This window comes from Suillus bovinus (genome assembly GCF_016758785.1).
Source record: "Suillus bovinus strain UH-Sbo-P2 chromosome Unknown EDB93scaffold_14, whole genome shotgun sequence".
Classification (NCBI taxonomy): Eukaryota; Fungi; Basidiomycota; class Agaricomycetes; order Boletales; family Suillaceae; genus Suillus; species Suillus bovinus.
The window spans coordinates 388,052-410,302 of NW_024542070.1; the positions used below are offsets into that span (position 1 = coordinate 388,052).

Below are 22,251 nucleotides of genomic sequence, written 5' to 3' on the forward strand. Positions count from 1 at the left end.
GTGGTTATTGCCGTCCTTATTGTGCACTCATTTGTGTGTTAAGTCTGGGTTGCCGACTGCGTGTGAACCGCAAACATGGTCGAAACTCTCGTTCGCCGGTGGCACGTTACATTAGCCAGGTACTGGGCATTGTCAGCAGGTGGGTAGGAGTTAGTAACATGAATGGGTCTGGGTCTGCATGTGAGTGGTTTATTTTTACAGCTATTTTGTAGTTTTGTAGTTTTTCAAGTTGAAATGCATTGATCTGCGCCGATACATCATGAGAATTGCAAAATGTGAGCTATTTACTCGTATTCTATTGATTTCTGTGCAATAACATTCATCTGATTTTCACTGGGGTGTAAGCATTGCAGTATTTCATATTCACCTAGATTCACACCGTACTGTAACTTGAACAGTTGCACAGCCACAAACCTCATCTCATTATGTAATATTAATCTAGTCGCCCGTGAGTCTTAGAGCCCGACCTGTAGATAGTTGTTTCAGAATACTTGGTCGATCTCAAGGAGGGAGCGTTAAATTCCTTCCAGGCCATGAAGGTTGGTTGAATCTTGACAGTCATAGTAATTATCTACTGACATTCTAATAGATTGCAGTAGAGGGATGCAGCCATGGCGCGCTTGACGCGATCTACCAGTACCTACGTGGTCTAGAGGCCAGGCACAACTATATTGTGGATTTACTTCTCATGTGCGGGGACTTTCAAGCTGTTCGCAATCACAGAGACATGCAATGCATGGCTGTACCGCAGAAGTATAGGCAGCTAGGTGATTTCCACAAGTACGTGCCAATATCTGGTTGATACAATAATGCATTGATCCACTTCTCTCCAGGTACTATACGGGAGAAAAGACTGCTCCAGTGCTTACCGTTGTGATAGGCGGTAATCACGAGGCGTCAAATTACATGTCAGAACTGTACGCACTCGGGCCTGCTTTGCCGCCTCTGCGCGCTGCCTATATCCTTATTTCCTCACACAGGTATCATGGTGGGTGGCTTGCACCAAACATATACTTCCTCGGGCATGCCGGATGTATCCAAGTGAACGGTATTCGTATTGCTGGCGCGTCCGGAATCTTCAAAAGTAATGATTTCAGTCTAGGTGATTCTCCAATTATGTTCCCGGATACTCCAGCATTAAACACACGCAGGTCTTTACGAAAGATTGCCTTACGATCATGGCTCCATGCGAAGTATATACCACATCAGGGAATTCAACATTCGCCGTCTGTCTTTGGTCCGTAAATTTTAGTCCTTGCGAGTTCTTCATCTCACATCGGATGCATCACAGTTATCCTCCCCGGATATATTCCTTTCTCATGATTGGCCGCAACATATCGAACGATATGGTGACACTCAGGGTCTCCTTCGCCGTAAACCATTCTTCAGACAGGATATACAGACGGGCAACCTGGGTTCCCCTCCTTTGATGGGGCTCCTGCAGACACTGAAACCAAAATGGTGGTTTTCAGCGCACTTGCATGTTCGCTTTCAGGCTACCGTCCAGCATGAACAATCCGGCACCGGATCAAATTTTAATTCTTTGTCCACTACTTCACCGCCACAAAACCCAGATGAAATAACAATTGCGGATGATGACTTTGACGCAGTTGAACCTCAGAATCTTCCAATTGAATCTAATTTGCAAACGACTTCCCACAACCCTGATGAAATAACTCTAGAAGAGGAAGAAGAGGAAGTTATACAATTGCCTCCTGCTGCTTATCGGCCAGAGCCATCTGTGACGAACTTCCTCGCATTGGACAAATGCCTTCCAAAACGAGAATTTATGGAGGTATGCAACTCTGTGTCGATGGGACATGGTTCCACTAATTTCTAATATAGATTATCGATATACCTACCACATCGGATGAATCTACCATGCCTGGACAACGCTGCATACCGAAGCTCATCTTCGATCCAGAATGGCTAGCAATAACACGTGCTTTTCACCCATTTCTCTCCACGAGGCGGCGTCAAGCAGATTATCCTGATGAAGAAACAGCTCGCGCGATGGTCGCCAAAGAGATGGAGTGGGTCAAGTCAAATGTGCACAATAACGAAGCAAACTCTTCTGATGCCCCTCTGCCTGGCGTCCGATCCATTCTGGATTGCCAGACATTCGTGCAGAGCGCGCCTGGTCCTGGAAGTGAAGGAGCTCAGAAGAATCAACAACGTGAGTGTACTAATTCCTCGAAATACCTATACTGACGTTGGTTGTGCAGCACCTTGGTACACTAATCCTCAGACTGCTGCTTTTTGTGACATGCTTGACATTCGAAACATGATTGATTTCTCTTCGGATAACCGGTCCTAAGAAGCCTCTTCCATAGAACGCTGACTGGGGTTTGTGACATTTTAGTATTATTTTCCCACGCCATGTAATTACTTATGTTCCTTCACCAGGCACTTGATATCACATTGCACAGTATCCTCGTCCCTTCTCTGCAGTATTTCTCACTGCTATGCTAAGGTTGCGTTTCTGAGGAGTCGGACCACTCCGATTCACATGTTCATGAGACAAATTCTACTCATTTTTTCTCGAAACTCCAGTACAGCAAGTGCATAATAGGCGCCTTGAGGCTGTGGCGTTGGATAAAGTGGCATGATGGCTGTTCTTTTCCTTCCTTCCCCCGCCTGCTCCTGCACTGCTCGCCATGATTGCAGGCCATGTTGCATACATTCTCAACATATTGAAGAAATGGCTTTCACGACTTGCACGTCGCTCTGCGACTTTATTCTTCGTTGTCTTGTCTTCACTGCGTCGCTTTTTAGCAGGTCATTTGAAGCTCGGTGATCGGAGATTGATTACTCGTTTTCCCAGTGCAGTGCTCCCGCGATCTCAAGAGGATATCAAAGGACAGGGTCCACCCATCTGCCCGAGCCTTCTGCCGCCTGGTCAAATGAGGCAGGAAGCTGGAGAGGAGCCTCCATCGCCCTCAGATGATCCTTACACAGGATCTCATTCACAACATCCACGACCTTTACGAAAAGGTACAGCGATTCCTCCATTGGACGCTAATCCAACAACGATGGAACATACTAGTCCCACTCAAACAGATGGGTTTCATCAAGGCACTGTGTCGAGTTCACACCTGTCTCTGCATATGGAAGAGAGGTCTGTAAAAAACAAGATATTGCCTAAGGATGGGGCACCGCAGGAGCTCAGCAGTACAGGCCCTTCGCACCTTTCTGTCCTCCATGCTTTATCCACAACACATTCACGACCACGAGGATATATGGACGATACTCATTCTTTTAATACAACGCGCACGCCATCCGTGAGGCATATGGTGCCTGGTACGCCTTATTACCAACACGCCTCCAGTAGTCGTGTTTCAGTGAGCACGGGTCGCTCCTTTACACGATCGATTGCTGGGTCGGAAGTCCGACAAGCTGCATATCGAACACACACGGGACCTGTCCATTCTCGCCCAATTAGCGTCTGTAGTATCATGGATGGACACCACGGATCCACGAACACGATTTCTATGCCATTGGATTCATCTGCCCATCCTGTCCCGGTGTCAGATCATGGTTTCGATCACAGTATACATTACATTGCACCCCCCGGCAGCGACGAGCAGCTACCGGGCCAAGATATCGTCATGGTCTATGACGGCCCGCCGCTAAGCTCTATGGTTCCGGATAATGTCCAGAGATATGGCAGGTGCCGTTTCCGGTGAACATTAGTCTGCCTTCTTGCATTTATCCAAGAGCTGACCTTCCCAAAGAAAGTACAACGTCGCCGACATGACCGTCCGTGCTATGACATTGGCTGCGCATGAGTAAGTCATTTTATGACTTTTGGTTGTCACGCCTCAAAACTATTTCAAGTATGGATGTGCCACAAGGATGGACTGCCTTTGTGCATCCAGAAGGCGCCCGTTATTTCGTGAACCAAGAAAAAGTGCGTCAAATCCATGGATTATCGACGACCGACGGTCTGAGTTGGGACTATAATGCGCAGAGAACATTCACAGATATGAATATTTGTGAGCTAGAGATATGCGGAGATATCCAATACTACATGGAATATCTGCTGGATGAACTGGAGCGGGCCATTAAGAGAGGGGAGCTCGCGCTCGACATGAAGCAGGTAGACCTTGTGCTTGAGCCCAAGAGCTTTGATGGCGACTCTGTCATCTGTTGCTATTATTTCGCCAATCACCGCGACCGATGCCTCTTTTGGTTGGATGACTTCAATCCCAAGGATATTATCTCAGAATGTAAAGGCGTTGAGAACTTCTCACATTTATGTGAGTAACTAATAGTTCTAAGAGGATCCGGATCTGACGGCTTGTCCCTGTTTTCATAACCAGGGCTTGCCATTGAAGCGCAATATTGGTATGTTCCAGTCAAGGTTCGCATGGCATCTTTACCTCACCGTCCCATTCCTAATAGAATTCTAGGTCATATACAACTAAATTAACATGCAATGCAGGAAACATTGGGATTTATTTCCTAGCCTATGCCCGCTTACACAAGACATTATCGATGAGCTCAGGGACCTCTTGATACATGCGACATGTGGTCAGTGCTCTCCTCGTTCTGGTAATTTGAGCTGATGCATATGGTCGTAATGAGCAGACCACTTAACATCGCTGCAGTCTTGTGCAGCATTCGATGTCATTGAAATCAAGGATCATCTTTCTGTGGTGGACAGGATCAAGGGTACGCTACTTTGATACCTCTTTACAGACGCCATACGCTAATCCCTTTTTTTTTTTTCAAAGTCCATCCCACTGACTCTCCCCAGAGGATGCGACGAGGTCACGCTGCCATTGTCATTGGTGAGCCCGAGTTCGATCTATTATATTCCTGATGTTCATTATCATTCAAGGCCGCATCATGTATACATTCAGTCAGTGCTCTCTCATTCATGTACCTAACTAAAATTCACGTCATTTTTGAAGCTCATAACCACTTTGTGAATTATCACGGTGAAGACTGTGCGAGACTGATGTTTGAACAATCAGTCCATGGTTGGTCATATAAACCATCACCGTTGATGTTTATTCTCGCACCCCTTCTGTTCCTTGACCCTGTGGCTCAAGTTCAAGAACTGCACAAGATTTTTGTGGATGAGGTTACATACGATTCACGATGGAAAGAATTCTGTTTAAAATTCAAAGGGCAACTTCAGGACTCTAACCTTTTGGTAAGTCTACCTTTTTACTGTTATCAACTTTCATGTGATCGATGTCGAGCCAGGCTACTGTCCTACTCAATGCCAACGTTGGGTTTCTCGCTATCAACACTGTTGATAAAGGTGGTAGAGATGCGATTCAGATGGCAAGCTACATGTCCTTGGTGACGAGCTTGGGAAGCATAGTCCTCGGCTTGTTCTTTGTCTCACATGGTCAAACCTCTGGACAAAATACAGCCACGGAAGCGGTCAGTATATTCATCCGTATTACTGGGACATTTCTTATAGCAGTTTGTTCAGGCAGTCTTTTTAGGAAGACTTCACAACGGAAATCACGGACTGGAAAAGCTGGCTATAATGTATAGCCTTCCAAAGGCATTGCTGTTGTGGGGGTGAGTCTGCGCCCTTATGTAATAGGCAGAGGCCCTGATATCATATATTAGCATGGCATTCTTTTTTGCAGCATTCTCGATTGATTGGTGGACGGCTGGAGATATAACTTCCAGGTCCATTGTCGGTTCTGTGACGCTGGCCGTATTGGTGATGATGTTAAGCAGCATCATGCTCACCAGGGGAGGAGGAGCATGGTCATGGCGGCCAACCTGGCGGTCGCTTGGAGACATCACCCAGGAGCTGTTGTCTCGTCTGTCTAACGCTTGGAAGCAAGCCATGGCACTCGGTCGAATAGACCCTACTGGCGACCATCTAAGCTATACTGATGCAATTGACCTTGGTACTCCCATTGGCCACTTTGCCGAGGCGGACACTCCAATGCACACTACTACACCTTTGCCTGATTCAGAACCACATAACCATGAAAATCGCCACAATTCCCCTATCCCTCATGTTCAGCCAGGTCACCCCACCTCTTCCGTAGATGCACATCAGCAACCACATGCTGGCAATTCCGTGTTGCTATCATCAGATTCACGCATCAACCCAGGTGTTCTTAGAGGCGTAGGCTCTTTGCAACGGATTCGGGAAGATTCCCAGACGGATTTCCAGGACCAGTCCACCACGGAGGTTCGCAACGAGTCTGGTAGTGCTCCCTTGAGCGTACACTTTGACACATTACCAAGCCCTGTATCAGAGGAGGTGGCTGAGACACCGACCGATGCACCACAACATTCCGATGTTCTCCCAATCACGGACACCATCCTGTCCGAGCAGAATGCGGCAGCAGTTACCGACACTGACACACCCATATTGCTAGATTCATGTGGCGCAGAAGAAAGTGAGGATGTGACGACAGTGGTCGAAGAGCCCGGGGAACTCGAGCATCCCCAATCTCCGCCGATCACAATGCCACCTCCAAGAATATACGCTCGAAGCGCCACTGGTGATCAGTTCCATCGTGCACCAGGGGTTCCGCAGTCAACACTGCCTGAAGCTGGTCACGATGACATAATAGAAGAGTCCCCAGAGGAGCGTGAAGGGAAAAGTTGAGGGTGGCCTGGTGACACTGATCTTTATTCAGTTCCGATCACTTTAAGAAGCTGATGAGGTACTTTGTATATGCAGTACCTGAGTTACACTGTCGGTCACTTGACGTCGTCAGCCAGGTTTACTTCACCCTTACATATTTTTTTCTGAAATTTGAGCATTCCGATTGTTTGTTGGGCCTTTGATTGCATTTAGTGACTGGCTTGAGTGACACATTATGTAATGAATGATACGGCATCTCGCAAATTATAGCACAATGACTCGTTAATCGCAAGTTACCAAGGAATACGTATTCGATGGGTTTGACCTGCAGGGTAGCTATGGCAGATCGTGAAGGGCCGTCAAGCTCGTGGCGGTTGTTCGAGTTTACAGTGGAAGGTTGTCGCATCACACGCATCGTGTCGCTGAGATGTGAAGTTCGTGTAGGCTATCTGATTATCTTGACCCACAAGACGGGTCTGTGACGTCATACTGGCGGCTTGGGGACGTAACACTGAGGGCAGCTAGAGACCCTCGTGCGAGCTCGAGATCCAAGTGAATCTATTTCGACTGCGGACATGAGTAATGCTATCAGCCCGGGATCCCCATAAAGCCATATGTGAGCCATGCCAAGTGCAGCAGCGCTCTCAGCATGGATTACGGTCGTGGCTGCGTCGGCAAGCTCTCGGCAGTACTGTTGCGAACCTGGGAAGTATGACTGAGCCCAAAGAATCGTGCTGCCCTAATAAATATTAAAAATGTTGACTTGATACTTTCATTCTCTTTCCCCCGGCGGCAGCTGCCTTGCAAGTACCGCCGCCACACCCTGATGGCAATTTCAATCTCCAGTCGCTCCACCATAGTGTCTAAAGAGGTTCTCGAAGGTACTCAAGGTCCGTGAGTCCTGCCGTGTTCTGCAAGTACATCGGAACAAAAAAACTCAAATGTCTAGAACAGGCGCACACACCATCATTTCTCAACTCAACTCCTCGCGGTCAATCACCAAGCTCAAGTTAAATAGTAACCGACTAGGAGACGACGGTGTATATGCACTCTTTACCTTCCTCAAGTCTCCAGCAGCCTCACGGCACCGCACTTCGATATCGGAGATCTATCTCAACGATAATGGTATAAGCTGTAGAGGTTTGCGCGACATTGCAGACTATGTGAATGGAGATGAGGTAGCACTGAAGACATTGTGGCTCGCAAACGTGAGTAATCATCCATCTTTCGGTTTCGCAAGGCGCATGAACGTCGTCTTAGAACACCATAGGACCTGATGCTGATGTTCTGGCCTGGTTTGCTACCACAATCAATCGCTCTCAACTGGAGTTCCTTTCGCTCACGGGAAATCACAAACTTGGCGATGCTATCGTTGAAACCTTCTTGCGCCATTTAAGGGCACCCCGCCTCCGCGAGTTGCATATCAACGCCATGGGACTATCTGCGCGTTGTGCATCTGGACTCGCACAGTGGATTTCATCGGGCCACACCGACGGAGCTTATTCCCTCAACACTCTTAAATGCAGTGGCAACAACCTAGGAATCAAAGGCGTATGGGAAGTTGTTCACGCCATTGAAACGGGTAACTGGTCACTCATGAACGTGGAGATGTACGCGAACGACCTAGCAAGTACAGAAATTCAAAATGACAACTCTCCTATTCAACAATCAGACCGTTTGCCATCCTCTGATACGGAGATGTCATGGAAGGATGCAGAACGTGCTCTTCACAGGGTGCTTCACCGGCGAAACGCTTATTGGAAAAGACAAGTAGAGATGGAGGCATTAAGTCTTCTAAAGTACTCCCGGCTCATTCTTCGGTCCAAGGCTCCTCTTTCATCCGCCGACCAACATCCTACCAGTGGCTCGGCCAGCGAGTCGTTTCCATTTTACAATCTTCCTATGGAGCTGCGCCTCTGCATCCTTGCGGTCCTCGCTCCTTCATTATCTTGTGCCCAACGCACCCGTATCTATGAATATGCTGCCGACTCTTCGACTCTCCCGCCGCTTCTACCACCTCTACGGCGAGATACTGTCCACGGGTGTCTCGCAGATCCCTCGCGAGCCCTTGGAGCAAGTATAGGATTTGCAGTGCACACCTCAGGCGGTTGTGCTGAAGGAAAGTGTATGGGTACTGGCAACAGTCTTGTGTGCCGTCGGGAGGCAGAGCGTATCAGGTTTCTGGAAGTCGTTGGATGTCGTGCATATGAGCCTGAACGCGTCTCTGGAATGCGGTAGGATCTCTTCAGGGAATATTTTGATTCAAGACATTTTTAATGGCATTTTTACTTATGCAGTGTATATACATCATGATTCATGTAAGTTGCTCAAGTCACTCGCGACTTTTGTGATAGTGTAGTGTTAGTATGACCTTCATTTCTATTTCAGGGTATTTTGGACACACGAATAGATTAGGCTTATGCATAACGAATTCCAGAGGGGAACATCATCGTCGCCAATGGTTGATACTATCATTCGCGTATGCTTGAGATAGTCCACAACTTGGATCCGGAATGACATAGTCACCCTTGGGCATCGACATATACGCCTGTTTTGCCAAGTCATTCATATGTGACAACGTGGCTGGCCGCCGCACGGAGAAATGGTCGTCAGACATATATTTATCTGGCTAACGCGCATAAAAGTGTGCCATGTGGAATCCGGAGCTAAACAGACTGCTTTTGATCAAGCCAACATTAGACGTCTAACCGGACGTCAAGTCGGCCGCAATGGGTACCTTGTGCCGCATGAGATCTACACCACTGCGCTCATTCGACTCGGACTGTTCGGATACAAGGAAACTTGTGTGCATGATCAATCAGCGCAAAGACTCATATGTCACAAGTGCATTTGACTGTACTAAGTAATATTGCGTGATTAATGATAAAAAACGAATCGACAAGGAGTGCAGATATAATTGTTCGAAATGGGATTCAAGCATACCTACCTTTAATTTCCTGCGAAAATTCCTCCATAGTATGGAACTTCACTCCCAAGTTGACCAATCGGGGATCAGGGATAGCAGTTTCTGGGTATAGTCCGAACTCGGACTGGAAATCATACTTTGAAAAATAAAAATATCATCAGCATCAAGATTTCCATCATACCGAACAATACCGACCATGTCGTCCATTTCCTGCGCAACATATGAGTACGTGGACTACATCAGATAAATAAAATGGTTTGCGAACCTGCATTCCAGTAGTCTGGCAGGAGACAAAACGTACTGGCTTCCCCAGTGCTGATGGTAGCAAGAAGATTAGATCAACAAAATTCTTGCGTATTGATCACATACCCTGCTCGAGGACGGATGCAAATTGAGTGTAGTTCATCTTTGCGCTGACGGCATAGAAGGTTCGGGAGAGAACTTCTGATTCAGGATCTTGATAGTGTTTGAGAAGCGCCAATGCGCACTGGCCGAGGTCCCCCTCAACCCATGTAAAGTATTGAGGAGATTGAGGGTCATATCTCGCCACAGTTAACTCAAGGCGATCGGAATCCGGCACAGGCGCAAGAGTATTGTAGCTGCAAAAAGTTTGCATCAGCTATGCGCAGGCTTTATCGCGGGAAGTCTTACTTCCAGAGATTCTCTGTAAACCAGCCTTGAATGATGGTATCAGCTACTGGAAAGACGCTCGAAATAAAATAAAAATGCTTACCGGTGTACAGGATAGAATGGGGTATGCCAGAGTCTCGGAGATAGTCGTCTACGTTCGCTTTGTCTGACAAGCTTATAATTAGCCAATGGCATGTGCTGGACAAACGACGACGACCCACTGTCAAAGTGGTAAACATTTGGATACTTCCCGTTAGACACCCTTGTACCATGCGGAAGAGAACTGCGAAAGGTACGCATTGAGGTTAAAGTCGCAAGTCGCGAGAGGGAACAGCCAAATTTACCTCCAAATAAAGTACTTGATATCCATTGCTTGAGCAGCGTCGACGAGATTCTTCCCAAGTAGCATTTCGCTGTTGTGGCCTTGAGCGAAGTTCTTGGGATCATAATAGTCGGTGACCTGTTGAAATAAAACAGGAAGTGATAAGTCAAGGTCTTCAAAGGCAAACGGCGCAAACGTGTCATACCCCATAGACGGCCTCAACACCGGACAGGGCTTGCTTCAACGAGTCGACGTCCCATAGATCTGCTTGCACTACCTCGGCACCAAGAGCCTTCAGTTTCAACGCTTTCTCCGAAGTGCAGTTTCGGGTGATTGCACGCGGTACGAATGTACCATCCGCTAGCAGGGCTTGTACGATGGACGAGCCTGAAGGTTCTGATTAGCCAGAAATTCGAGCATGAACAACGCCAACATGCCTTGAGTTCCGGTGGCTCCAAACACCGCAACTATACGAGGTGACATTGACATTGCTAAGGTATGAGTGAAGGAGAGAACGGGGGATGTGTTATTCTACCCCGCACCTAGACGTCTTAAGTAGCCATTCTCAGATTGTTTATGCCCTGTTGTGACACTCCGTTAGGCGAAGTGTATTCACCTCCTATCTGGCAATTGGAGTGCCAGTAAGGTCCTTGCGATGTAATGTATCCAATGGCGAGTTGAGTGATGTCAGGTATAAGCGCTTAAGCGGCCACCGGTGGCGCTACGAATGGGGCCATCGTCCACCTAGCAGAGCTGTTCGCGCAGATCCGAGAGAGAAACGGCATCCGAGTCGGACTCTACAGAATTATCCGGATCTTACCACCTAAGAACTCAGTAAAGTATATATGATCCGTTGGGGTAAAAATAAAACCGGCCTTCCCTCACCACCAGTGACGTCTGCTAGGGCGAATTTCAGATCAGAACCATCCGAATCTGTCATGAGTCAGAACACAAATAGCTAGGATGTCGTTGGCTACAGCGCACACCGAAAAGATTAATGCATGTTCAAAGCTTGTCCATATCGAGTATCCCCCCACCGCGCCCAATTTCGCGCGGGTTCTCTGGATGGTGCCTAGATAGAGTCGGATAGACTGCTGATGTTAACAGAGTTACTCTGATGAGGCAGCAAGGGCTCGACGGCAACTACTTCTGGATTGCACTATAATAGCACACGACAATCCTGCTTTGGACAGGAAAGGGTTGTGAAGCGTTTTGCGTGCATGGACATCAAGGTCGTTTACTAGTAACGCTGAGTCGGTAGCATACATCAGAGTCCAGACATATGCATATGAGTATATACTTGGAGCTGATATCATTGCACTGCAAACATAAATAAATATAAACTCGAAAGAAATTTCAAAAATAATACAGGACTCAGTGGCAGTGCTAGTGCTGCCGAAGTCTGGTTCAGTCCAATTCATCATAATAATTGATTTTTAAGTAAGTGTCTCCTTTCATTCTAACAGAAGTTTTTGGTGAGTGATTTATATACTAATATTTTGTAGATCTATCCTTCCCACTCATGCGCACAGTGCGCAGTGTCCCTCCCATACCTCGACCTTGACATCTCATTCGAGGCACCCTGCACCCTGCACCACTCCTCATTCACAATCCGACCCCTTGGCCCACCTCCCACTGCCACTCCTTCTCCCATTCTGGCGCCTTCGGGTGCCATTCGCACATATTCAGGCCATGTCAGCATTTGCTGACGTGTGCTGGGCATGTGCGCTAAGTACTGATGGCTGTTGGGTACAGGTACGGGTTTACCCGTGCGGATCCCTACCGAATTCTACGCACACCAATTTGTCGCAATGTTGTACCAAGAAGTGTAGCATGCTGTCACTGAATTGGATCGAGTTTTTCGCACAGTTGGGGCTTTGATGCCGACGCCGATGCGGAGCTTAAACGTTAACGTTTGGAATACCAGCTATCATATGTCTGGACTCTCCTAGATATTTTCTTTTCTCAGTCTGTCATCTGGGTCTGAGGTCTGATTATAGTGTTTAGATTTTACATGCACCAATTTACCGATGTGCCCCCGTGTATGGGGCTATGTGACTTGAGTGTCTTATCAGGAGCCACCACTCAAAGCATTATGAAATGAGTGAAATAAATAGAGCGGAGGTTCTGTTTAGCAACTACATTCCAGGATCACACGCAAGACATTTCAGCCTGTTCTGAGAGGTCCACGGCATTAACAATCAACTGTCGCGACAGTATAAAAGCAAGTCGTCTTCTTACCGTCCACCCCATCTCAAAGAGACAGCAGTTCATACCACCTCACACAAACAATGCATTTTTCCTTTCTCGCCGTCATCGTTGCTTTTGCGGCATCTATTATGTCCGTCAGTGCATGTTCTGGACTGAACGGAAGTTGCAAAACAGTCAATGACTGCTGTCCAAACCAGTCGTTGTACTGCAATAACAACAGTTGCCGCAAGACACTCCCACCGGTGAGTCAAGTGTCTACTATCACATTGGTGCCGTCGTTGATCGAGCGACGCGTAGGCCGGTGCTGAGTGAGAAATGGTTAGAGTCAATATCGAGTTGAAGAAGATATGTCGGATGAATGAAGCGTTTGCGTACTTTGTACTCTTGGTGTGAATAGAGCCCCATGAGTCGGTCATAAATCAAATCTGTGTCGGCTAAAAATCTTGGTTGATTAGTCGCTTGATTGATAAGGCAAGTAGTCGTTCGTACCGTTTTTGTGTCTGGCTTGTCCTGTCAATTGAATCCAGTATAACCTACCGTTACATTGTCACCATTATTATGAATCGTGGGATCATACATGGCCCGATGTCAGTCTCGTTGATGCATCAGCATGGTGTCACTGGAATATCTATCATACCGAGTTTGTCGTACCGTTGGAGTGTAAATGTTGATGCGACGGTGGAGATTGAAATACCAACCATCGACTTTTGAGTCTGCTTTCCATAGCGCTAGAACATCAGCGAGATCGGTATCCGATGATGTATGATCTCACGTCCCATAATTGTGAGAATGTGGGTTATATTTTATTCATGTCTATATTGGCTCTACCTATTTCTTGATCAGCAGCATCCTATATATCGTTCGATCAATAACATCGCCGATGCAAAAAACCACAACTTGCTGATGCGAAAGTGAACACTCGACTCACTAGGTTGAGCAGACTCAGTTAGAGCCTCCGACTGACTGACATTTGGCACACGGGCATGCCTTGCGTGTGATCCTGGATTAGGCAGAACCGTCCCCTCCATAATCGCTGAGTTGGTGATCCTTGACTCATTTGCTTATAAAACTCGACAAACAAAGGCACGCACCTAGGTCCTTATGTCAGGATATTTGTGCCACGCAGCCTCTCTTTTGCCATCTAGCACTTCGAGCTTGAGAGCTCCCCTCAGTCATAGGGGCTATTTTCAAGAACGTTGGTAGTTCGATCAGTCTGCACGACAAGAGTTTAGGCAGAACCTATGTATAACATAGAAGAACAGATGCCACGTACATGCCCATGTGAAAACAGAAGCACTTCTGCTACCAATGTTGTTTTAATCTTGAACGTATTCCCTACGTGTCGTGCAGACCTCGACGTTCGACTGTGACCGTACTTTGTATTTGCATTTTAGTGGTGCACACTCAGATGCCACGCACATACCCATTTGGAAACGAAAGTGCTTCTGCTACCAGAGTTGTTTTAATCTTGATTCTTGAACGTATTCCCTACGTGCCGTGCGCACCCAGCCCCTAGGGTAAGGTGTGTATGTGAACGAGTGATTGTGTATGTGTATCGTCCGTGTCTGTGTGCGCAAAATCGTTGAAGCAGATCCAGCGTCATACATTCTGCCTGAACAACGCTGCTCAGAATCACACCGCTGCACGTAAGACACGCCTGTTCTGCCAACTCTACAACACTGAAAATCAATTGTTGTGGTAGTATAAAAGCAAGTCATCTTCCTACCGTTCAACCCATCTCAAAGAGATCTCAGTTGTTCATACTGTCACAAACTAAACAACACGTTTCTCTTTTCTCACCGTCATTGTTACACTTACTTCGGCGGCATCTGTTACCAAACATCATTGACACTCGCGGTCCAGTAGACACTCCTCTTCAGGCGTAGACTCTTGCGAGCTTGAACATCTTCCTGATGGTGAGCATTCATGTAGCGAAGAATCAACTTTCTTTGCTACACGTGTCATTGCAGAAATTCAAATAAAGAAAACACACCTTGACACAGTGATATTTTCTTCGTGTATGAGGGTTCGCCTCATGTCATGCGAACCCTGCTTTTGGAAGCGTGCTCGCACTCGCTCGATTGCAGGACTTGTGGTGGCATGGGCTTGCCCACAAGCGGACTTCAGTCCCCACTAAGAGTGCCGCTTTTTCAAGAGGTAAATCCTAGGTTATGTATTAAGCATGCTTTCAGCTAGAAAATAACAGAACTCACGAAGCATTGTATACATCAGCATCATAGTGTTTGCGTAGGCGAGAAACGATTTCGGTGTTACTGTACCCCTTCGCCACGAAATACTCGATAGTCAACTTGATAAGATCATCAAGAACTTGAATAAGCGAAAATCAGCCAGGAATGAACTACTAGCGCAGAAACCCTACTTACGGGAAGGAACTCGATCGTTCTTTCCAATTGTATTCGGCATCTGTGAAAGTAATTCAGCCAAAATGTCAAGGACTGCTGTCCAAAGAAATCATTGTACTGCAATGGCAAGACTTGCCAGAAGATGGTTCCACCCGGGCCGGTGAGTCAAGTGTTTACTGTCACTGGCAGTGTCACATGAGTGCCGTCGTTGATCGAACGACGCATAGCCCGGTGCTGGGTGAGAAATGGGTAGAGTCGATATCGAGTTGGAGAAGATATGTCGAATGATAAAGCGTTTGCGTACTTGGTACTCTTGGTGTTAGCAGAGCCCCATGAGTCGGTCATAAATCAAATCCATTCGGCTAGAAATCATGCGTTTTGCATGGTTGATTAGTCGCTTGATTGATAAGGTATGCAGTCGTGCGTATCGTTTTTTGTTTGGCTTGTCCTGTCCAGTGAATGGAATATAACCTACAGTTACATTGTCACCATTATTGTGAATCGTGAGTTCATACATGGCCCGGTATCAGTCTTGTTGATGCATCAGCATACTGCCACTACGAGTTTGTCGCACCGTTGGAGTCTAAATGCTGACGCGAATGTGGAGATTCTAGAATATTAACCATCGACTTTTGAGTCTGCGATCCATGGCGCTGGAACATCGACGATATCAATATCCGTTCATGTATGATATCACGTCCCATAATTGTGGGTTATATTCCATTCATGTCTACTTGAACTCGATATTGGCTCTGTCCATTTCTTGATCAGCAGCATTCGATCAATACAAAATTAGACACTAGACTTACTAGGTTGAACAGGCTCTGTTAGAGCCCCCGACTGACAGACATTTGGCACACGGGCATGCCTTGCGTGTGATCCTGGATTCGGCAGAACCTGTCCCCTGCTCAATCGCTGAGTTGGTGATACCTGACTCATTCACTTGCAAGGATAGGCACGCAGCCTTTCCTTTTCCATGCAGCAAGTCGAGCTTGAGAGCTCCCCTCAGCCATGGGGGGCGGTTTTCAAGAATGCTGATGGTTCGATTAGTCTGTAGGACGAAAGTTTAGGCAGAACCTATGTATAACAGATGCCACGCGCATGCCTGTGTGGAAACAGAAGTGCTTCTGCTACCAATGTTGTTATAATCTTACGTGCAGACCTCGCGATCCTCGCCGAGTCTGTGACTGTGTTTTGTTGTGTTTGGTACGCCAACGACCGAAAGATAGTATCATTACTAGATGTGCTAGCACTCACAACCAAAATATAGCACGCTACATTGATGGTGCAGGCACGCGGCTTACGCGTGGTGTAAAACGTGCGAGGGCGTGTGGGAGAGAAAGCGCATAAAGAGTGTTCACAAAGCGACTGCAGTACAAACAAGGTGATAACGAAAGTGGTTATGGAGGCCGACGATTATTCGTGGATGCAACATTCTCACTCAAGGGTGGACCAATGGTAGTGACTCGTTCGCACAAATTCAACAGAGTGGATGGGCAAATGAAAGATCTGAGAGAAGTGAGAAGCGACAGTGCGAAAAGGAACGTGCACTTAGGCTCTTAGCCTTGGAGCCTGACCGTCGTGGTGGCAGCTTCGATCATTAATTGGAGGCTCGATGCACATAATAGGTTGATAATTTATCCTGTATAATTATCAGCCAGCTTCACCTATCCCACCAAATACTCGGAGATTCGAATTGCACTAGTAAGACGTGAACGTGGATGGTGATGACAATAACCAAACAATAGCCACTCACATACCTCACCCTCACGCTTATTAAGCAGTTGTTTGAGCTCTTGAGTCAGCCTTTTCCACTCGCTCGCGGTCGCAGACTCAAGAGGACTCAAACGGCACTATGGCGACCAAAGAAGACCAAGAGGCGTTGCGTCTTCTCGTCCAACACGTCTCCCGAGGATTCTACGAACCAAAGTTCACCATTATCATGGACCAGCTAGCGCGTCATCCGGTGTAAGTATCTAGAATGTGGATGAGACAGAGCCTGTTAACCTTTCAACTACGATATATACCCATGACCACTAATTTGGCACCAGTCTCAAGGATGACGACTTGGCCGGGCGGATGGGCCTTCAGGCGAAAGAATTGAATAAACTCATGGCTGTTTTAGGAAACGACCGCCTAGTGCAAGTGTAGGTGTAGTCGCGATTGTCTCTCTGCAGTTGTATCTGATTTTACTCCGAAGATACCGCCAAAACGAGCTCAAGGAGGGGGCTCAGAGGTCTGTCGGAAGACAGTACTACTACATCGACTACAAACACTTTTGCGATGTCGTTAAGTGGCGCATTGCAGAAATGCGGAGAATTATAGACTCGGGTCTTCGTAATGTCAGTCTATCTAGGCTCGTTTTTCCCGTCATGCACTAAAGCAAGTGGCACTGTTTAAAGGAGCTTGACAACAAAGGCTATATATGTCCGCAGTGCAGCAAGTCGTACACAACGTTAGAAGTCGACAAACTGATGGATTTTTCGAGAGGAATATTTGTGTGCGAGGACTGTCACGCAGAAGTTGTGGAGAATGAGAATGCGGAGAACGTCAGGGGGAGTCAGGACCGAATGCAGAGGTTCAACCACCAGATGCGGTTTGTTGTCGAAGGTTTGAGAAAAACAGAGTCTATGGTTCTTCCGGCGTGCGTATCTCAATACATCAGACGTATATCTTTCCTGACGCAGTATATTGTAGGCTCGACGTTCCCACATGGGTCAAAAATAATGTTGGTGATGTCGAAAAGCAAAAGACTGGCCAGGTGTCAGGTTTGAAAATAGCAGGCTCTGGACCTGGTGGGAGACAAGAAGACGGTGTTGGTATAGTCATGTCAATGGACAAGGACGAAGCGACCAGACGGCAGGAACGAGATGCCGAGGCAGCGGCAAAGCGGCAGCAAAACGCCCTGCCAGCATGGCATTTAAAGAGTACTATCACCGGAGATTTGACGGCTCTCGGCATGCAGGAGAGTGCGCGTGCCATGGCGAGAGAAGGCGAAGGTCTGCCAGTATCCAGCGACGACTCTCTCAAAGGGCTTGGAACTATCGGCACTCTATCACGCCCACTTCAGCTGACAGCGATGACGGAAGATGTGAAACCAGAAATCAACCAAGAGATGGATTGTACGTCTTTTGCGATGTAAATTCTGTATCGTTGTGGTGATCTAACTGTACACAGATTACGATCAGTACTATGCCTCGTTGGCAGCCTCTAACGCAGTTTCCTCTCAGAACACGCCCAGATCTGGCCTCGGAAGCGAAGAGTTTGAAGAGGACGAACAAAAACCTTCTGTGCAATATCTAGATTCCCTAAATGATTACAGGAAGCGGTCCCGATCAAAAGAGGATGAGGGTACTGCAGCGACGAAGTTGCCCAAAACTGATGTCCCACAACTAGAACCAGACATTACCGATTCAACGATGGATGTAAACGGGGCGGATGATACCCTTGTATTAGGTGGGTTTTCGTTCTCCATATCGGGGATTGTAGTATCCTCATCGTTGTGCCGCTTTCGCAGTTAATGGTGTCTCGAAACTATTTTCGGAGGTCACTGATGAAGATACCGAACTTATGACACCAGACGAGTATACCACTTACTACGAGGTTTTGCAGTCGCGGTTGTAGACCTAATTTATTTCAGCTACCCTTGGTTTGCCGTGGTCGACAAAAGGAAACACATTATAATTGTTGTACTGATTCAAGATAATAATAAATGCATTCTCGTGTACTGTCGGCGTTCGAGTAAAGAAGATTTCCTATGATACGGCCTTACTTCAGTATGTAAGTTAAAATGAATCAATTCAACTATCGCAAAGCAAAAACAGGCAGCTGCAGTGTGCATGAAAATGACTCGTATGCGACTGGAATAGGTACGTAAAGTAAGCAATCAAACACCAAGTACAACAAGAGCGGTCAGAATGGTCGTTCGAGCCTTAATTGATGGATGGGATAGGCCTGCTTGTGCTCCAGCACGTTTGGAACCACGAGAGGCTAACAGAGGCACATTCTCCTTGCCGATCTCGCCTGGAAGAATGTAGGAAGGCTGCCAACGAGTATTCCAGAAGTCATTTTGTACGTCGAGCTCATCGGAGAACGCAGCATTTGCTATATTGCAAGTCATGTAACGTGTCAGGTCCTGATTTTAAACTGCCACCGATGGCGAGGCTTCGGTCGATCTTGAGGAGGCCAATGTGACCGAGACCATCCGGGGAAAGATACCCGCCCCACTAGGGATTGGGAATGGAGCAAAATTCCAATATGCGCCAATAGCACCTGCTACTTTAGCGAATATACATGGCAGATCCAAAACAATCATAGCGGTAATACATGGGCCGGATAGTCAACGCTACAGCGGTGAGGGTATTTTTCTGGTTTACCTGCATTATTTCGGGTAACTACGTAGGATGGGTGGTCGGGCGGTTACGAAATCCAAGTGGATGGTATCATTATTTCTGGCAAAACCCAGAGCTTGAATGTCGGACCCTGCGGAAGATAGGCACTCTGCCGCTATCCTGACAGTATCGTACTGAATATTAGTCACGACCGGGAAATAGGGCCCTAGGATGATGTACTCACGATCAAACAAAGAGGTAGTTCCAAAGATCCAATATCATACGAAACCCAGCGATTGGAAAGCCCCTTGAAATCATCAGAAGGACATTGACCTGACAGCGAAACGTAGCGGAGACAGGTCAAAACGTTGGCGGCAGCCAGCTGTGCAGGGTCGACCTTATCTCATGATAATGCTTGGATAAATTAACGGATATATCCCTGTACAGGGTACAGGTCCTGTCGACTCGATCATCCCGGCTAGCATGTGTTGGCACTTTTCCAGCGTGTGCATTTGTTACGCAGGAAGACGCTCCCCAAAAACGCAAAACACAGACACTCCATCCTGTGCAAGCTCATAATATGAGATCACGAGCAACACCGGAGGAACAAGAGTTGCAGCTGAGGCGACAAATAATGATTCAGAGGGAAACAGGTGAATAAAGATGACCAAACAAAGCACGGGCTGGGCCAGTACATATGCCGGAACGTTGGCGAGGTCTTGACTATTGCTAATACCCACGATAAATACCCATCCGAGCGCTACATTGCTGTATCTACCTGGACTTAGAGGCGCCCTGGCGACCAACATCTACCTCTAATTACAAGACTTATGTGGGAGTCACAGGCGGTTGTGTCAAAAATTCAGAGGTTTCTAACGGAGCCTTAGTCTACAGCGACCTGCGACCTCTCCGCGACAATCTCGAGGAAAACGCGCCATATCAGAGCACGCCAGAAACTAGTCAACCATGGACTGTGGCATTTTCAATTCAGTTGATTTACCTTGTGGTCGTAGTATTGAGAACAGGCTGGTCAAGGTAGCGTTTCCGTCTACATAATCCGAAGACATTTCCTTAAAACAGTGTTGTTGTCGCAGACAGCTATGTACGAGCACATGGCAAATTTTTCTGGTGGTCCGCCAAACGATTTTCACTATGGCTTGTACTCAGAATGGGCAAAGCATGGATGGGGAATGATTATAACTGGAAATGTCCCCGTCTCACCTCAGCATTTGACCTTGGGCCGTGATATGGTTGTGCCACCCATACTCGATGTAGAGGACATCAAACCCTTCAGGAGGTTGGCGCAAGTCATTCACGGAGCCGTTGATGGCACGCGCCCCCTAGCTATCATGCAGCTATCGCACGCTGGACGCCAATCATCGAATTTTCTTGGCGGTCGGCCGCTTTTTGTTCCACCACTGGCTCCCAGTCCTATTCGTGTTGGGGCAGGACACGATGAAAATTATGGAAGGGGCGCAATCTCTGACTTGATGTTTCATGCGCTGTTTCAAGTTCCTACGGAGATGACCACACATGACATTCTCAACGTACAATCCAGTTTCGTGCGAGGTGCTCTCTTGGCATACAGATCAGGCTTCGATGGAATCCAGCTTCATGCTGCCCATGGATGTGAGTCAATGTGATATTTGTGTTGATATTTGGGTTGAACTGGAGTCATTTACAGATTTGCTTGCACAATTCATGAACCCTAAGGTATGGTCACCGTGTACTTCCAAAAGTCAACTATACTTACATTTCAGAGTAATATCCGGACGGACAAATATTCAGTAGCACCGCAAAACGTCACTCGCATGCTGTCCGAGATAGTTCAAGCTATGCGCAAGGTGGTGCCAACCACTTTCATAATCGGAATCAAAATCAACTCGGCTGACTATATACCTTCTGGAAGTGCCGAAGAAGTATTTCAGGAAGGCGAACAGCGTGTCCTGGATCACATTCGCACCATTGCAAGTTGGGGTATGATTGACTTTATCGAGATTAGTGGCGGCGATTACGAAAATCCTGGTACGGGGGCGTATAAGGAGAATGTTCCTCAGTCTCACCTGATCTTTTGCTCAGACTTTATGGCATGCAGTGGATCTCAAACACTAGGCCGCCAAGCCTTCTTTGCGCAGTTCTCACGGACAGTCATGAAGGATCTTCACCAATCGCCTGTCCCTTTGTCTTCCGTCCCACTCATTCTGCTGACTGGTGGCCTCCGTTCTTATTCTCACCTACAAGCTGCCTTGATGTCAAAGCACGCCGACTTGCTAGGCATCGGGAGGGGTGCTGTCATTTGTCCCGACCTGCCCAAGATCCTTCGATTACAGCTACAAAATAGCAAATCTTCTAGTGCTTGGGCTGACAAGCCTTTTGCACGCGAACCAGATATAGAGTCCAGACCTTCTAAATGGGTACCAAGTGTAAAGCTTATTGGCGCTGGCGTCGGGACTGCATGGTATGTCAGTCGAATGAGGGACATTGCCATCTCCCAGATCGAGAATCCCAGAGCGGAACCACCACTCGTGGATTACAACAGAGGAGCATTAATTGCTCTGCTTAGGATGTGGGTTTGGTTCAATTCTAGAATACCCCCGATTTGGATCCTAGGAATATTCACGGTGCTCGTTGTCACGGTCTGGTATTCTGTCATTGCGTTATTGTGATCGGGACGCTCATGCCGGTGCGGCCTCCGAGCAGGGCAGGACGGCCGAGGGCACCTTGGCGCTCCACTTTTTGTTCCCAAGACAGTGCCGATTGTCACATTCCGACTAGGAGACACCAGGGAAAATTGTGTAGGATAGACTGCTCGTCACTATGCAATATATGTTTGACTTACGAGGTTCGATCCAGGACTTTGAAGGTTGAATTGTTTACAAAGCAACTTACGGCTT

The 22,251-nt window shown here is 47.3% G+C and overlaps 9 protein-coding genes across 9 annotated transcripts; 7 read left to right on the plus strand and 2 right to left on the minus strand.

The window, feature by feature from the left end:
* Positions 1–533: 533 nt before the first annotated feature.
* On the plus strand, positions 534–2,317 carry EDB93DRAFT_1239596 (lariat debranching enzyme, C-terminal domain-containing protein; the record flags this gene model as incomplete). The annotated part of the gene is made up of 8 exons (XM_041451658.1): positions 534–539; positions 590–780; positions 834–917; positions 981–1,102; positions 1,152–1,237; positions 1,292–1,795; positions 1,846–2,176; positions 2,226–2,317. 8 exons carry the CDS (start codon positions 534–536, stop codon positions 2,315–2,317), a joined length of 1,416 nt encoding a protein of 471 aa, XP_041309786.1.
* Positions 2,301–3,724, plus strand: EDB93DRAFT_191240 (uncharacterized protein). The gene has a single exon (XM_041455636.1). The coding sequence runs from the start codon at positions 2,658–2,660 to the stop codon at positions 3,684–3,686; it is 1,029 nt and encodes a 342-aa protein (XP_041309787.1). The 5' UTR covers positions 2,301–2,657; the 3' UTR covers positions 3,687–3,724.
* Positions 3,725–3,838: 114 nt separating this feature from the next.
* Positions 3,839–5,728, plus strand: EDB93DRAFT_1081511 (uncharacterized protein; the record flags this gene model as incomplete). Its single annotated transcript, XM_041445625.1, has 10 exons — positions 3,839–3,910; positions 3,971–4,259; positions 4,323–4,347; positions 4,445–4,533; positions 4,588–4,674; positions 4,799–4,864; positions 4,917–5,161; positions 5,215–5,397; positions 5,450–5,541; positions 5,593–5,728. Coding segments are annotated over 10 exons (1,284 nt in total), but the record flags the coding sequence as incomplete, so codon positions are not given.
* Positions 5,729–7,252: 1,524 nt separating this feature from the next.
* On the plus strand, positions 7,253–8,883 carry EDB93DRAFT_191166 (uncharacterized protein). The gene is made up of 2 exons (XM_041455635.1): positions 7,253–7,782; positions 7,835–8,883. Exons 1-2 carry the CDS (start codon positions 7,516–7,518, stop codon positions 8,810–8,812), a joined length of 1,245 nt encoding a protein of 414 aa, XP_041309789.1. The 5' UTR covers positions 7,253–7,515; the 3' UTR covers positions 8,813–8,883.
* Positions 8,884–9,507: 624 nt separating this feature from the next.
* On the minus strand, positions 9,508–10,935 carry EDB93DRAFT_1239597 (uncharacterized protein; the record flags this gene model as incomplete). The annotated part of the gene is made up of 10 exons (XM_041451659.1): positions 9,508–9,636; positions 9,696–9,710; positions 9,766–9,815; positions 9,870–10,099; positions 10,152–10,176; positions 10,234–10,296; positions 10,352–10,413; positions 10,475–10,590; positions 10,658–10,839; positions 10,890–10,935. 10 exons carry the CDS (start codon positions 10,933–10,935, stop codon positions 9,508–9,510), a joined length of 918 nt encoding a protein of 305 aa, XP_041309790.1.
* A 1,770-nt stretch (positions 10,936–12,705) lies between these two features.
* On the plus strand, positions 12,706–13,031 carry EDB93DRAFT_1133450 (uncharacterized protein). Its single transcript, XM_041449038.1, has one exon. The coding sequence runs from the start codon at positions 12,744–12,746 to the stop codon at positions 12,969–12,971; it is 228 nt and encodes a 75-aa protein (XP_041309791.1). The 5' UTR covers positions 12,706–12,743; the 3' UTR covers positions 12,972–13,031.
* A 1,464-nt stretch (positions 13,032–14,495) lies between these two features.
* Positions 14,496–15,543, minus strand: EDB93DRAFT_1102390 (uncharacterized protein; the record flags this gene model as incomplete). Its single annotated transcript, XM_041447200.1, has 6 exons — positions 14,496–14,615; positions 14,657–14,675; positions 14,712–14,827; positions 14,891–14,991; positions 15,048–15,087; positions 15,502–15,543. 6 exons carry the CDS (start codon positions 15,541–15,543, stop codon positions 14,496–14,498), a joined length of 438 nt encoding a protein of 145 aa, XP_041309792.1.
* Positions 15,544–16,744: 1,201 nt separating this feature from the next.
* Positions 16,745–18,753, plus strand: EDB93DRAFT_1133479 (TFIIE alpha subunit-domain-containing protein). Its single transcript, XM_041449039.1, has 7 exons — positions 16,745–16,994; positions 17,078–17,173; positions 17,227–17,368; positions 17,429–17,670; positions 17,724–18,148; positions 18,204–18,482; positions 18,544–18,753. Exons 1-7 carry the CDS (start codon positions 16,882–16,884, stop codon positions 18,648–18,650), a joined length of 1,404 nt encoding a protein of 467 aa, XP_041309793.1. The 5' UTR covers positions 16,745–16,881; the 3' UTR covers positions 18,651–18,753.
* A 1,570-nt stretch (positions 18,754–20,323) lies between these two features.
* On the plus strand, positions 20,324–22,023 carry EDB93DRAFT_1081670 (uncharacterized protein; the record flags this gene model as incomplete). The annotated part of the gene is made up of 5 exons (XM_041445639.1): positions 20,324–20,392; positions 20,452–20,986; positions 21,042–21,070; positions 21,118–21,382; positions 21,437–22,023. 5 exons carry the CDS (start codon positions 20,324–20,326, stop codon positions 22,021–22,023), a joined length of 1,485 nt encoding a protein of 494 aa, XP_041309794.1.
* Between the last annotated feature and the right edge of the window lie 228 nt (positions 22,024–22,251).